Below are 15,723 nucleotides of genomic sequence, written 5' to 3' on the forward strand. Positions count from 1 at the left end.
ATCCTAGAAGACTCTGTTTTGAAGTTTGTCTGCAGTGAGTTTTCTCTGTGTTTAGCATAACTACAATAGTCTTGAAACAGCTGAAACTTGGATTCTGTTCAGTACATTTTATCTTACTGTCAACAGAATGACTGCCAATTTATCTGTATTCTTTATTTTTATGTCATATTTAGGACGGTTTAGTAGATATTAAACACAGGTAATGATTTATCTATCATGCTGATATTATCGTGTTGTCCCTTTTTGTTTATGCTGCCGTAGTACTTCAAGACAAGAAGAGTTATTATTCCTCTATTGCACTAAGGAATAAAATTCTGAATTCAAAGGCTTTTGCTAAACAGTTTTCAGCATGCAGTTGAATAACCAGTCAATTTAGCAAAGTTACTGTTATCACTATTTTACTGTATATTGCTTCTTAATGGCTATTACAAAATGCTGTCATTGAGGGTTTGGGGTGGGAGTTTAATCCAACTCCTCCCCTATCACCCTTCTCTTGGCATATAGTATTTAAATTCTGCCTTTTTCCCTTTTTGTAACACCATAATTTGTCCTATTTCCTCCTTCATGTGACTCCCCTCAAAAAAAAACTATGCATGTCAAATTTTATTCTGATACTACAACGCATTTTCAATGGAAAATAACAGTGTGTTCCAAATAGTAATCCATTGCACCCCTTGTTTTAAGGGGAAGGAGGCAAGACATATGACAAAAATCATAGAGTGAAATAGCTGGAAGTCCACCCACTGGGAAAGGCTGGATGGCAGAACCACTGTGCAAAGCTGTTGTAAAGAAATGCAAAGTAAGTAGTATTTTACTTTTTATGGTTCTTACAAAAAAAGGGGTTTTTTATTTTATTTGAAAGACCTGGTGCAGGATAATTTATAGTTAGATATATGTATTGTTCAGGAATCACACTGGGCAGCCTTAGACTTGAACAACAATTAGTTCAGACATTAGAAGACTCTGTAAGCAGGTACAGAAGAAAGAATCTTGGAACTCTGTGAAGCCCTGTTGTGCACTAGGAAAAACAAAGACCCTGAACAAAGCAACAGTTCATTGTAAAATCCAATATTGTTATTTGCTTTCAAAACTCCCTTACTCTCCTCTCATCACCACCCATTTCTTCCACCACTTCAGACAAATCTCTGATTATGGTACCCATTATGTGCTCCTCAGTCATCTGCTTCACCAACATGCATTTCTCAGATCTCGTCTAAACACACACGTCACTTGTAAAAGTTAAACCCTTCTTATCTATAACCACTGTTCAGCTCAGACACTATGGCCCATGCAAGATCAAATTAAATGTCTTCCGCTAACTTTTATTTGATCAGTGTATAATCACATCCCTGTCTTGTTATTTCCCCTTTCTAAACTATGCCTTCACTTTTCCATAAAGGTATGTCATTATCTTTTGCAGTCACCTTTATGATTTCTTCCTCATTTCCTTTGCCAATTGTTCAGCCTCCCTAGTCGCATTACTACATCCTTATTGAAATCTCTGTACCTTTATATAGCCCAATACAAAACACACCTCACCAATTCATTATGTACAAACTAACATCACCTACATGGAGGAAAATCAGGATAGAGCAAAAGATATTTTTTCTTGGAAGATTTCACACTGTAGACATATGACAACAGAGAGAATTCCTTCTTTCTTATTATTTTACTTATCAAGGATATAACACCATTTGGGAAACCAATTCAGGTTTCTAAACAGAATACATCTCATACTTTTTACATATGATTTAACTGAGCTTCTGAAGAATGTTTGGACATTACTGTGCTAAAATCAAGAACAAAGAATGGTCAAATGGAAACTGATTTAAAAAGTAATAGTTGTCAGCAAATTTAACTCCAGAGTGTTGGTTCCTAGCTATCAGATTTCCACAGAAAACACTGGAAAATTTCCAGATCACTTCATAGGAATTTTGTTGTCCAAAAGATAATCAAGTTAAGACATTTGAGGGATGCTGCTCTAAACTCATAGCAAAACAAAACCAGAATTTTGGACAAATTTAGCAGTAATGCTATAAGAAAGCAGCCAGTTAAAAATGCCAACCCAAAACATACTTCCTTTTCTTTTCAATGTCTGTAAATAGCTCTTAACTAGCATGTAAGTTCCTATAACCCTATGCATAGAGACAACAGCAACACAGCCTTAGCCTTGGTTTCACTGCAGCTGAAGGGCAGGAATGGAAGTTCCCAGTCACTGCCCGGCACATGATACCTACGTAGGGGAAAGTTGAGACTCAGAATTTCCTCTGGTACGCCCATCGCCGTAGTACTTTCAGTTTTTCTGAGTATAACTGCAATGGAAAACACAGGGCTCACCACAGTCCTCAGCACACTCTGCCTGAGCGTAGACGTGAAAGAGGAGCACTGAAGCAGCCCTTTGCTTCCATGGAAGCATAAAGCACACAGACTCCGCCACACAGGGTACTCCAGCTGTGAGAAGACATGGTCCTCAAGACCCCGGTAAGTTTTGCGTAGTGCTGTGCTCTATACTAACTGTTACCACGTGTTGCTGGTGTTTTGGAAGGCATATACGTCTCTGAGCAAATTACAGTGAGAGCGTCTCTGCGCTAGGTATTGCTACCACAGTGATGGCAGAGTTCAGCCACTGAGACGCACATTGCCATGCATGATTTAGTCAGTGCTAAGTTACAGAGAAAGCACATTTAAAATTGTTTATAAATTAACGGGTTATTCTGTGTATTATGTCATACTTGGATCATATGTAATACTATCCATAAGGAAGATCACACGGTGGTGGCTGTATACAATGTTGTTGTGGAGAAATGGAAACAGGCTGATATTTCATGTTCCTGTGGTACATGATTTTATATCCCCGTCGTCCCCCCATGTGTGTCCCCCCCCCGAGAGGAATACTGAAAAAGACAGAAACATCACTTTGAGTGAATACGCACAGAGATCATTTCAGTATGGAACAGGCAGATTTAGAGTGATGTAGTACACTGAGAAGTGTGCAGAACAGAATCAAAATTGAGTTCCTAGGGGATTGTTTGCATTAGTCTTTCGGGGCCAGCCCATCCCAAACTCAGGTGGCACTCCCCAGAATATCAGTAATCACATTTCAGGTATTTGAATCAGAGGTATGTTGTCTCAAAGTTTTCATTCAAATTACCTTTATTCCTCAAGTTAATTATACAGAGAGCAATAACATTGAAATTTCAACAGTAATGGAGCATTTGAACTGCAACAAGATACTCCTTCTGTCAGTTTACACAGCAGAATAACAAATACTGTCTGCAAAATAAAAAGTAGCAGTGTCAGCATATTACAAATAAAAACAATTATAAAGTGAGAGCTCATCTTTTTAGACATGTTAGGTTTGCCATCTCCAGAAAAAGTTGTTCAGGGGTTTTCTCAATATAGTTTCCGCTGGATCAAAAATGCTGTCCCAGTACATTTATAGGGAAACGAAAGCTTCTGCTCCAACAAATAAAATCCAATCCCACACTGAGTTTCTCAGTCTGGTGAATTTAAGCTTTAAGTGGATTGGTAGGGACCTGATGCACATAAGCTGTGCAATCCCTTGAGAAACATTTTTAAAATTAACTAATGAGATATTGCACTGCCTACAGCTTATTAGAAAGAAATAGCGAGCAGCAATAGCACATAGCTACTATGCCTGGGATTTAAAAGCTGGATTTAGCTGTCGTGTCCATAATTCTTAGTGCATTGGTTAAGTAAAGGAGGGTTTAGTTTCATATTAAGGAAAGTAAAAAGGCTCTATGGAATGTAATTGCAGGATTAGTAAAATGTATAAGGCAGCTTTGCTCCACTGTTTATGTATCAAGGCATTTTATGGAAATCCTCATAGAGAAAACATCAATAATTGAAAATTAGATTCAGAAACAACTTGCTCTTAAATTAAAGGACAAGCAAAAGGTATATCATATTATTTTCCATGTTCAAATATTATGTGTAGAGAAGAAACCAGAATTTTTTTCCACAAGATACTTCTAAAGATTATCTCTCTGGAAAAGGAGAGCTTCTTGACCAATACCTCTGCAAGTTTCCAGATATCCAAATGATAGTCTGCATGTTCACAGGATTTCTATGCACAAGAACATTTTGACAATAATTACCATTCATCCCAATGTGGGCAGTTAAGGGTAAAGGGACAGAGGAAGCATATGCCTTGAGAATAACCTGGTAGAGGTAGCATCACAGTATGTGGATAACACTTAAGAACAGAGAAACTATAAAGACAAGAGATGAGATGGTCTCTATGAACCTAGCTGGCCAGAAAACAACAATTATTAGAATTAAGTACAGAAACTGTCAAGTCTGACAGTGAAATGTACATTGCTGGGCACAGAAAATTAGGTTACCCAAAAAGCAATCTTCAGCAAAGCTGCCACCTCAAAACTAGACTGGCACAAAAGTCTGAGATTGCACACCTGAATGCATTAGTGAAGACTACCAAGATAGCAGCTACATTTAGGAAAAAGAAGTACTAAGGAAGAAAATTACAAGGCAAGAGACTTGAACGTAATTAAATTTAGCCTCACAGAAATGTCGTGTACTGGTAGAAAAGTGATCGAGTTGCATATGATTGCAAAAGCAGTGATTCAAACTATAGAAACATGACAAAGGACTGAAGTGAAAGTGCTTTGCTTAGAATACAAGCAAAAAAGCCAGAAACTACTCCTTTCCAATTTGTGAAACCAATTCTAGAACCTTCCCACCGAAAGAGAAGTTACCATCTCTTAATGGAGACAATGTTAGAGGAGATGAAAGTGCACTAAATACACAAGTGGTTCACTTGAAAATGAGGGTTATTAAAGTAGCTGTTTGATGTTTGACATGTAAGCAAAGACCTCTAGCATCAGCCTTTAGCTGCAATTGCAATGAAGTCAGATTACCCTTCATCACACAGCCATACTTGCACAAGCCCTTACACAACTTCTCTCCTGTCCTAAGGAGACACAGATCAACCTTGCTGTCACATCTCATTAGGAGCAGAGCTGATAAAATGTACTGGGAGTCCAAGGTGACATAGCTTCTTTCATTATGTTTGTCACAATATTGATTAGATTAGGTCTGAAGCCCTTCTTTGGCCTGCTACTGACCCACTACATCTCCTGGGAAATTCTGCAAAGTGAGAAACAAAATTGAAAGTGACTGGAACAATAGAGATGTTCAAGATTGTTATAAGCTCATGGGACTCATATAGATGTGACAAGTGCCAATTTTTACTAACTATGCATTCTAATCCATTAATCTCAAACTTGATGACTAAATATTACATGATCTTCTTCACAGTTGTTAGCCTTTGTGAGCTTAATAGCGTGAAAATAGCAGATCAAACATTTTTACTTCTTCCACTCGAGTAAACAGCATGGCCAAAATGCTGCCTAGCTGATTCCTCGTACCAAAAAGTTTAGATGGGAAGTAAAGAGCAGGTAGGTTTGCTCTCTGTAGAGTCTTCTATCAGTCGGCTTCCGCAGTACACTTAGTTTTAGATACTACAGCACATGCAAGAGCACTGAAGATATTTCAAGTCAGAGAATTGAGCAACTGAGCCATATGGCATTCAGTTAATCGCAGCAGTCAATAGCTAAAGACCCCTTCTCTGCTCTTCATTTTCACAAGGCTTTACTTGCCGACATTAAGCACTTCTAATATAATACATGCCCTTCACTGATGTAGCCTTTGTGTGTGACAGATTTGACAGTTCTGAAAACACAAAGAACTACTCTGAATTGCTAATTATGTTTTTCGATTTAGAAAGAATGGCGGCTAGTGATTTTTTTTTTTCTTTTTAAGCATAAGGTCATTTTTTCCTTTTTCACACATGAGCTACCCCTATAAACACTATCAGTAGGCATATCTGAACTACAAGGAGTCCATGCAGTAAGTTCAGTAAATGTCATTCCTTTTCCCTAAGCCTTCACCTCCCACATACAACACCCACGCCTCTGACAGCATCAAAACTACGGTTTGATCTTTCCTTTCTTCTGAGTGGTCCCTCATCATCTTCACACAGCTTTGCAAAATATGGTAGCTAAGCAATTAGCATCCTTTAAGTGAAATAAACATTCCTATTTGCAGTAGGAAAATCGTAGTACCTCTGTCACATTTGGTAACACCACCCAAGATGACACACACTGTAACAGCCTGGGCACCCCAAGCTCCCATACACTTTGAGAGATAAACATGAACGTTTTTAGAACATGAAGCGGAACAAGAATTGTGTATTTCATTCCAGTTTAGCAGAACAGAGCATTGCATCTAGAAGAGAAAAAAAAAAAAAAATCTGGGATTTTCTTCTAACAAATCAGAGTATCCTGAGTTGGGAGGGACCCATAAGGATGATCGAGTCCAACTCCTAAAAGCATTAGTTACCTAATAAAACATTAGTTATCTAAATGAAAGCACACATTCCAGGTTGCTACTTTGATTCTTTTCACAACTACTAAACTTTCCTCAACATGAAATGCAAGAAATTATTTCACCCTTAAACTAGTCATGCTTTTTTTCACTCAAATAAAAGGGATTAGAGTTTCTCTTAATATAACCCTTACTTTCTTTAATAGAAACTTTATTGTATATTACTGAAATATTTGATAAGGTAATTAACGTTTCATTGTTAAATGAAAGGGGAAGAACAAGAATTGATTATGGATTCAGTGTAATTAAGCTTGCCATAAATATGCTCTAGGATACTTAAACTGAAAGAGATTAATCTGTCTATAGCCATAAAGATTACTCCAAGCTCCGAGAAACTCAAACAATCTATCTTCATGCTTTGCAAAACCTTGCCTGTAGCTTAGTACTGTGGTGACTTCAATTAAGATGCAATAACAGTTTTCACATCTAAACACTGTGGGGTTCGCACCTAGAGAATGTGAAAAAACCAATCTTCTGAGGGTGCCTGGGAACAGCAGGTTCATTTATTTTATGCTTTAAGGGCTGAAAATTTTGGGGGAGGTTTCAGACAGAAGGGGAAAGTTATTCCTTGGAAGGGTACAGAACATATCCCAAATAAAAATGTTTAGAAGTTCCTCTCCTAAATTGTCAAACAAGATTCTCTAATTATACTAATTATGTTAGACACACACCCTTGCTCATACCCTTAAATTAAAAGTGGGACAACAGCTGCATATTATAAACTAAATCCTGAGCACAGACCATAAGGAATATGTAATCACTCCTCAACATCGTAATACACAATTTGAGGAGGGGAAAGGAAGAGAGGTGTCTTTATTGCACACCTATTTGTTTTAAACACAGCCCAGAAAAGGTTACACGAATCTAAGAGGACATCAGTCTTGAAACTCTTAATTCATACTAACATAGAAAGTACTTTTCCTTTGTCTGAGAAAGTAACATGCAGTATGCATCCACGGAGAAAATACATTTTGGGACATTTTAAATGGCTTTAGTGCTTTAAGGTCAAAGATTATTGCACACACTCTACTAGGTCTTGTCCCACTTCCTCATTCCTATCTCTTCATCCTCTCTTCTGCATCCCGTCCTTACCTGCAAGACTTTCCCAGCTCAACTGCCAGCGCTCCCCCCAGCACATACCTGCTCTGCCTTGCTCCCTTCTCCACACTGATCTGACCATGCAGCCCAGCTGCCTTTTGTAGTATTTTTAATCACACTCCTCTCCTATCAACTGCTGGCATCTACATTACTACTGCTAGGTACAGTTACCAGGAACAGGATTTATTCCCACTCCTTGCTTCGCTTCACCCCCCCATCATCACCTGGTCTAAATGAAGAGATGTGCTAGACCCACACATACAAGCCTTGACAGATCTCCAGCCCTGACAATGGGTAGTTTGTAAGCCAGGAAGAAGAAACATTAACTGAAGGCTTTAGAGTTCTTGTAAGGTGTAATCACAGAGTACACTACAAATGTACTTGACACAGCTGTTTTTATTTGATGGTTCCTAATGTCTCTTTCCACTAAAAGAACAGAAAGCTAAGACATCCTAACTTAGCTGTCTCTCAGCTGTGTGTGTTTGCTACTTTGCAAACTTCAGAAGGAGGCCACACAAAGAGGGTGGAGATGTAAAAAGCAATGTCATTCTTTTGGACTATGCACAGCTCGCTTATGCCAGGGTGCCTTCCTCTCCCTCTGTGAATGCTTTAGCCCAAGAGTCCAAGGTACAAACGCATCCCCTGCCCGCACTCCCTTCTCACCTGCAGAGAAAGAGCCTGCAAGCCAAGTTTGGAGAGTACTGTACAGCATGTAAAAAGAACTGTACAAGAACCCACTTCTTTGAAATTGCTGACACGAAGAATGAAAGAAGGTTGAAATCTCCAGGGCTCTAGCCTCATTGTCACTGAAAAAACCCCAGAACCCCCTTAAAAGAACTAGAAAAAGAAGAACTACCTCTTTCTGTATTTAGATGTTCGTGTATTTAAGTCCTTGAGGAAGGAAGTTAGGTAACGGACAGTGAAAAATACAGATTGAAAATAAGTCTTATTTTCTGACTAAAAAAATGTCTTATTTTCTGACTAAAGTTTTAAGTCTTCTTTTTTTAAAAGAAATAATAATAATAAAAATAATACGGAAAAGCAATACCAACACAATTTAGCCATCAAAGGGCAAGAGGTTCGGAAAATACAGACTAGAAATAGTCTGTCAAGATTTCATTTTCTTTCAGAGCCTTCATAATCAGCAATAGGCATCCCATTACAGTTCTTGCTACTGAGAAATAACAGAAATAAGGGCTTTTTTTGTTTGTTTGTTTAAATAAAATGTGCGTAATACATGGTCTTGCAACACAGAGTAACTGAATTATGAAACTGGAACTGTGTCTCAGTACTACACACATCCATTTTAGCCAATCTGGATTTATGAGAAAAAACTAGAATAGCCTTAGCACATCAAGGCTTATTGCATAAGCTGATGATGTCTGAATAACACATTGCTAGCCTTAATAATAATTTGAAATGAGAAGAGTAAGTCTGCTCTGCTTGTAAAGAAGAGAGGTGGGCACTTTAGGATAGCAAAGCAGCAGCCAAATGTAGTAAGCTGAGGTGGGGTACGACCAGACCCCAGTTATCTCTGTGCTGTGCTTGGGTCCCTGAGAGCCACAGAGACTGCAGACAAATTAGAGTAGTTGCTAGGTTTCTGATTTGTGCTAGGGAGTACCCACATGTTTCAGGACTACACCAGAGACAGCAGTGCTGAGTATTTCCCAATTATAACTAGAATCTAGTTTGTACATGTTATTTTGTATTACTTTCTGTCATATCTTTTGACCTTGCTTTTGCCACACCAAAAAAAGCTCTGAAAATAGTGTTTCCATACTTAAATGGGAGAAGGAACTGGCATTCCCTTACCATTTTTCATTTCTGAAGGTCTTAAGGGAGGAGTGAGGATGCTCTGTAAATAGTTTAAGTTTAAAGAATGGACTGCAATCAACTGCAGGTTTGCCTCTTCCAAAATTATAAGTCAGTGTGATTAATGGCTCAGGAATTACATTAAAGTGCAATGGCTTTCCCTACAGACTGGTGATAACCAGGAGAAAAGTGTCTGCTTTGGACAAGAACGTGAAATTTGATTTGTGTTTTCTAAAAAAATAAATAACCACCTCTTAATTTAGACAGCATCTTCCGGCTTTCATCATAAATTTAACATGAAAAAAGTAAATAGAGAAGTCAAGAGTCTTTCAGTACATGAAAGAGAGGGAGCAGATTCTACTCTCTTGTAATGATTAATAAGAAATTGATGGCTATTACATCTGCCCAGCACCTTCCAGTATCATGACTCAGAACCACACTCTAAAAGCTGTAGCTTTCTTAAAGGGTTTTTCTGTGTTAAAGGAAACAAGGAATTGTTAGGAGCCTAAAGAAGATTTTAGAGTTTCAGTTTCTGATGGGTGAAGATAATATCTCAGACGTTTTTGGGTTCGTGTAGTATGCCCTAATTTCTTGCTACTTACCATTCAGATCAAGCAACAATAATCAGGCATATCCACAAGGATTAAGGTTAAATGCAGAGTACACACTCGTGTGGATATAAATCGGCACTAAGCCAGCGCTCCAGCTGAGGTGCCCTTACAAGGCTCTCCCCCATGCCAGCAACTTGGTAAGGCTGGGTCTTCCCAATGCTGCCTTTCCCACTGCTCCCACAAAGAGCAAACTGGTATTTCATCAGAAGCTCAGCAATTCTTTTCTGCACTATAGTCACTGTTTAACACCCTGACCCTTGACTCGTCAACCTCAACAGTGACAAAACAGAAAGCAGAGCCTCACAGCCCCTAACTTTGAATTGCTTTAAGGACAGACCTTCCTGTGTGGCAAGGGTGGGACTTCAGGAGTTGTTTGTGTGAATAAACACAGGCTGGTTTTACCCCCTTTAGCCTTCTCTGAAATTTAGTTGCAATAAAAAAGTGAATAGGTAACTGAGCCAATGCAACAAATAATCCAAAGGATCACATTCTTTGCCTACCTGAAAATCCAGAACAGCAATAACAGTAAACAAGCTTTTAATCGCCTCTAAAATAATAGCAATATAGAGGAAAGATGACAGTAAGATTTACTTTAGTTTCTATTGGGCAGAATTTACAAAAGCCTGAACACTCGCTCCTCTCACAGGAAACTGAAATAGAAACACACGTTTTAAATAAACTACTTCTGGGCACAGCTGCAGGGAACAGTTCTCATGCCATCTGCTGTGGGCACAATGCAGTTTTAATCACTGCAAGGAGCTGCAGCTACGCCTAGGAGTTCTGTCCCTATAAAAAGCAGGTCGTTGCACCACAGGGCACTCAAATGTTTCCTGCACTTTCATAGGGTGAAGCTAAACTAGAACACAAAATGGAAGTCAGGTAAAACCTGGGGCTTGGGAAGAAAGAGATGACTGGCAAAAAGTCCAGGACACCTAGGTTCTCCCTCCAGCCCCACAATTCACCTAGTGTGTGACCCAGTGCCATTGTTTAAGCCGGCAGACACCTTGAGGCAAACACACAACTGTTTGCTCAGTGCCAAGGCTTGGGGAGAGAATTGAAAAGAGGCAAAACTCATGGGTTGAGAGTAAAACAGTTTAATAGGTTAGAAATGCAAGAGAATAACAAAGAAGAATATAAAAAACAAGTGAAGCGTTGTACAATTGCTTACTGACTGATGCCCAGCCAGTCCCTGAGCCACCTCCAGCTTATCTACTGAGCATGACATCACATGATATGGGATATCCCTTTGGCCAGTTAGGGTCAGATGTCCTGGCCGTGCCCCCTCCCACCTTCCTGTGCACCTCCTGTGCAAGGCTTATGCCTCCTCTCTGGCAGGGCCTGGGAACTTGACAAGTCCTGGCCTTAACAGTAGACAGTGCTTAACACGCAGAACATCAGTGTAATCAATATCATTGTCTGGTAAATCCAAAACACAGCAGTGTACCAGCTACTAGGAAAAAAATTAACTCTATCCCAGTGGAAACCAGGGCACCCAGGTCAGCTGTCTTCCTCAGTTTCCCCACATGTAACACATCGGGGCCAGGGACTTCTGCCAGAATGCCTTCTTGCTGCCTGGCTTGGGCACAGATTCACAACAGAGCCTCAGGGCACTCCTGCAGCTCACAGCACATGCACAAACCAGTCTGCGATAAGAGAGCAGTGAGTATTAACCTGGAGTTTCAGTGGTTTGTTTGAAGTACAAGGGGGTGATAGCTACATTTCAAAGCAATTCCAGTGTCAAGTAATAAGAGAGGAGGAGTTCTATGCTTTAAAGCTTTGATTTCTTCATTTTTCAAATGACTTTCCCTCTGCTGCGTAGGCTGCTAGGGAGTGTGCCAGCAGGCACTGCTCCTGAACAGCTGGGAGAGTAGGCATGGGCCGGAGCACAAATATGTAGCCTTAAGGACACTCACTACTGACACCAGGAAGAACCGACGCACTGTTTGTGTGCCAGTGGCAGAGTCACAATAAGCTGGCACTGTGTTTGGCAGATTTCAGTTGCTCGCTGCAGTGATGTGCTTTGCTGTACGGCAGCACCATAACTTACTGCTACAGACCTCTACTTGAGATACCCTATGTTCTGATCAAGTTCTTTTTCAACCCTCAACTAAGTTACTATAGGCTCAAACAACTCTCCCCCCCCCCAAAAAAAAAAAACCTGGGAAAAGAGGGAAACAGTTGATTGTACCTATAATCTTACAGCTAGATCTGTGATTTCAATCAAAAATTATTCTTTTACATGATTGTCAGGCAGAGAAAGCTACTGCCAGCACTTCACACCCTGATTTTGAGCACTGACAATGTCTATTTAAATTAGCAAGCAATCAACACCCACAGTAATTAACATCACATACACAGTAATCCAGTTGCACATTCTCTAGTCATTCTTTTCTCCCATGGAATTCTTTATTGCACAGGGCTTATTTTGACAAGTTATCTGGTTTTTATTCAAGAAGTCTAGGTACTTTTCACTCAGAATTTCAGTTTCAGTTAGTCACTATATCCTTGAGGTCTAGGTACTATCAACATAAAATAACAAACAGAGCTCAACAATCAAAAAAAAAACATTTCCTCTTTCTTCTCTTTTTCTCCTGACTCCACCAGGGAAATTGAGGGGAGATTTTTCAATATCAGTTATGCATTAATAGAAAAAGGTAACTCTAAGTGGAATGGCACTAGAGACCAATAGAAATGTCAATTTTGACAATTCAGTCTGAATTTTAGCCATAACCATCTGCATATTTTAACAAGAGTCAAAACTGCCTGATGTCAAAGGTGTTATCACAGAAGCATAGAATGCTTTGGGTTGGAAGGGACCTCAGAGATCATCTAGTTCCACCCCCATGCCATGGGCAGGGGACACCCTCCACTATCCAAGGTTGTCCAAAGCCCCATCCAGCCTGGCCTTGAACACTGCCAGGGAGGTGGGCAGCCACAGCTTCTCTGGGCACGCTGTGCTAGTGTCTCACCACCCGCAGAGTTCTTCCTAACATCTAATCTAAACCTACCCTTCTTTGGTTTGAAGCCATTCCTCTTCTCCTATAACTACACTCACAGATAAACTGTCCCTCCCCCACTTTCCTGTAGGACCCCTTTAAGTATTGGTAGGCCACAATTATGTTTTCCCAGAACCTTCTCCAGGCTGAACAAGCCCAACTCTCTCAGCCTGTCTTCACTGGAGAGGTGCTCCAGCCCCCTGATCATCTTCATGGAAAAACCTACCTAAAAAACTTCATCTTTGTTATCAAAACCTAAACCAATCCTCAGCTACACTGACTCTATAAAGCACATATTTCTTAGCAATTCCCATTCCTTTTCAATTCACAGTCCCACACACAGAAAGCATCTTCTCCCATTACTGTCATTTATTTTTACATATGTGATGATACCAAGAGGGCTGCCAAAGCATTCATCCCCAAAGTATTATATATGGGACCATCCATAGAACAACCACTGGATGCTTGTTCTGAATAAGCTAGGGACCCATCTGATACAAGTCACGCGTAACATCTTTCCTCACTGGTTTATTCTCTCATTGACAGTAAATATTCCTTTAGCATTGCAGACATAGAATAGATACAGGCACAGTAAAAAAATAATTTTTGAAGCAGTAACAAATAATGCCTTCCTATTTCTGACAACATGTGAAATGAAAACATACAATTCCTGATGCGGCTGGGTGTTGAGTTCATGTTACTATTTATGATATAGAATTAGCGCAAAAAAGTCTAGGAAAAATCTCCAAAACCAAGCAGATACTATGCTAGCTTAATGAGGTTTTCACCAAAACTGGACTAAGTTTCAGCAGCTGTGCCAGTGGAGCTTTGCATTTGAATTTCCAGGGTTCATTCTTACCCCTACAAACTCAAAACAAAACTCAGTTGGAGTGAACTGAAACAAGAGATTTGACTGAAAAAAAGTTTGTGGAAACCACTGAGCTTGACAATCAAAACTAATGTTTGGACCTGCACTGTGCACACGCCTGGCAAGCCCAATGCAAATGTTAGCTTTCTTTGTATATAATTCTTAGCCCAGCTAATTATTTCGCTGACACAAGGGTTTGGGGGCCAGGGAAAGGAGGGAACTAAATTGAAAAGGCATCCCCTAATGGGCAAATAAAGATGAGAAACCTCAGGATCTACTTGTGTAAGAGCAGGGAAATTACCTTTGCACACTGGGTTTTCAAGAGATGTAGGGGAGAAAGAGAGAAATGGAATGGTAGCCACAGGGGGAAAATTTATGAGAAATGCAAGTTGTGTGGTTCAGTCAGCTTGAGGGAGCGCTGAAAGATTTCAGGAGGTGGACAGATTCCTTTCTCATTAATGAAGGGGCCCTGACTCTAGATCCACTGAACTCACTCTGAGTGGAAGGCTATTCAGCGCTTTCCTTTGATTGAAAGCAAGAGCCTGTTACTTAGGAGCTCTCCGGAGCTTTCCTTTTAATAGGGAGTTGGGGGAAGGGGGAAGAAGATGGCTGGAGCAGAGGAAGAAAAAGATGGGTAGCAAAAAGTACTGGTAGCTGAACATGGGACTTCAATGGATTTGCAGAACAGGCCTTTGGGGAAAGGTTAAAAGCTTAAAAGGTAAGTGATGCCTTCCCCAGGCTGATTTTTCTTTCCTCATTTTTCACTGACATGTTAATAAGAAAACTTCTGTGCATCTTCAATCCAGCCTTACCCTCCAACTTTCCCATAGTCTTATCAAACTATTTATTCTACTAACATGGAACTAAAAAGAAAATGTGCTGATTTCCTCCTTTGGTTTGGGGTTTTTGTTTTTTTTTTTACCCATGGGGAGGGGAGGGGGGTGTGTGTGTATCAGCTGTATTTGAGTAATTCTAAAAAAAACCAAAACCCACTAAATAAATAAAATCTTGAGCATCTTTGCTGCTGCAACAGGAAATGTGCAGCTTGCTGTTCTAAATTGTAGACAGCCACAAGCTCTTGTCAAATTTGAAACGGTCTCGAAATGTTCTTTAAGTCCTTTGCAGCTGAAATATTAACACAAATTATCACTAAAATGATACGAAAGACGATGTTGGGACATTTGCCATAACTACCCAGGATCATTCCTCAAAGTGATCACAAATGTGAGCAGATTACTTACTTAGCTCAGTTTTGAGGACTGCATTGCCAGCTAGTTAGTTGTTTCTGTTAAAGGTTACCTCTTTTATGGGGTTGAAATATAATTGAAACAAACCCAAATGCCCATGGAAAGGTACTTACTTGTAGATAAAGGGCAAAGCACAACAGTGCATCTAAGCCCTGACATGTGCTTTAAAGGGACAGAATCTAAACTCCTGCTGAAATCATTTGGCTGTAAGTGCCTTTAGCGAATTAAGACATTCAAACATTAAAAAGCTTAAATAAAAAGTAATATTAAGTATTTTCATTATTATAGCACCAATGTAAGCACACTTCTTTTGTAACATGAATTGTAAAATATAACATTTTAAAGACACAATTGATGCTTTTTAAAAGATACAATATTAGTTGTAGTTGAATTAATATTTAAATCTTTCAAAAGCAACACAGTTACAGGGCAAATTTATTTGGCTACTTCTAAACACGTTTTATGCTATTTATTCATTGATGATAGAAAAAGATTCAAAGCTATAGAGAACTGTGATCCATTTACAAAGCAAGGGACTAGATTTTTAGATACAGGTACTAATTTTGCTGTTTTCTTAAGTTTTTATCTGTTGCCAAGGAAGATATATCATCCATTTGGCATCTATAATAACTTTGGTTATCTTCTAAACTGAGCAGAGATCTCGG

The 15,723-nt window shown here is 39.5% G+C and overlaps 1 protein-coding gene across 1 annotated transcript in view; it reads left to right on the plus strand.

Moving 5' to 3' along the window:
* Window positions 1-757: 757 nt before the first annotated feature.
* The window catches only part of RASGEF1A (RasGEF domain family member 1A), a gene marked incomplete at both ends in the record, with an annotated part of 52,361 nt that continues 37,395 nt past the window's right edge, over window positions 758-15,723 (plus strand). The window contains one exon of the mRNA XM_084265029.1: window positions 758-799. Within this exon, the coding sequence (XP_084121155.1) occupies window positions 758-799 (42 nt within the window). The remainder of the gene's footprint in view (window positions 800-15,723) is intronic.

Source organism: Gallinula chloropus (genome assembly GCF_964237585.1).
Source record: "Gallinula chloropus genome assembly, chromosome: 5".
NCBI classification, from domain to species: Eukaryota; Metazoa; Chordata; class Aves; order Gruiformes; family Rallidae; genus Gallinula; species Gallinula chloropus.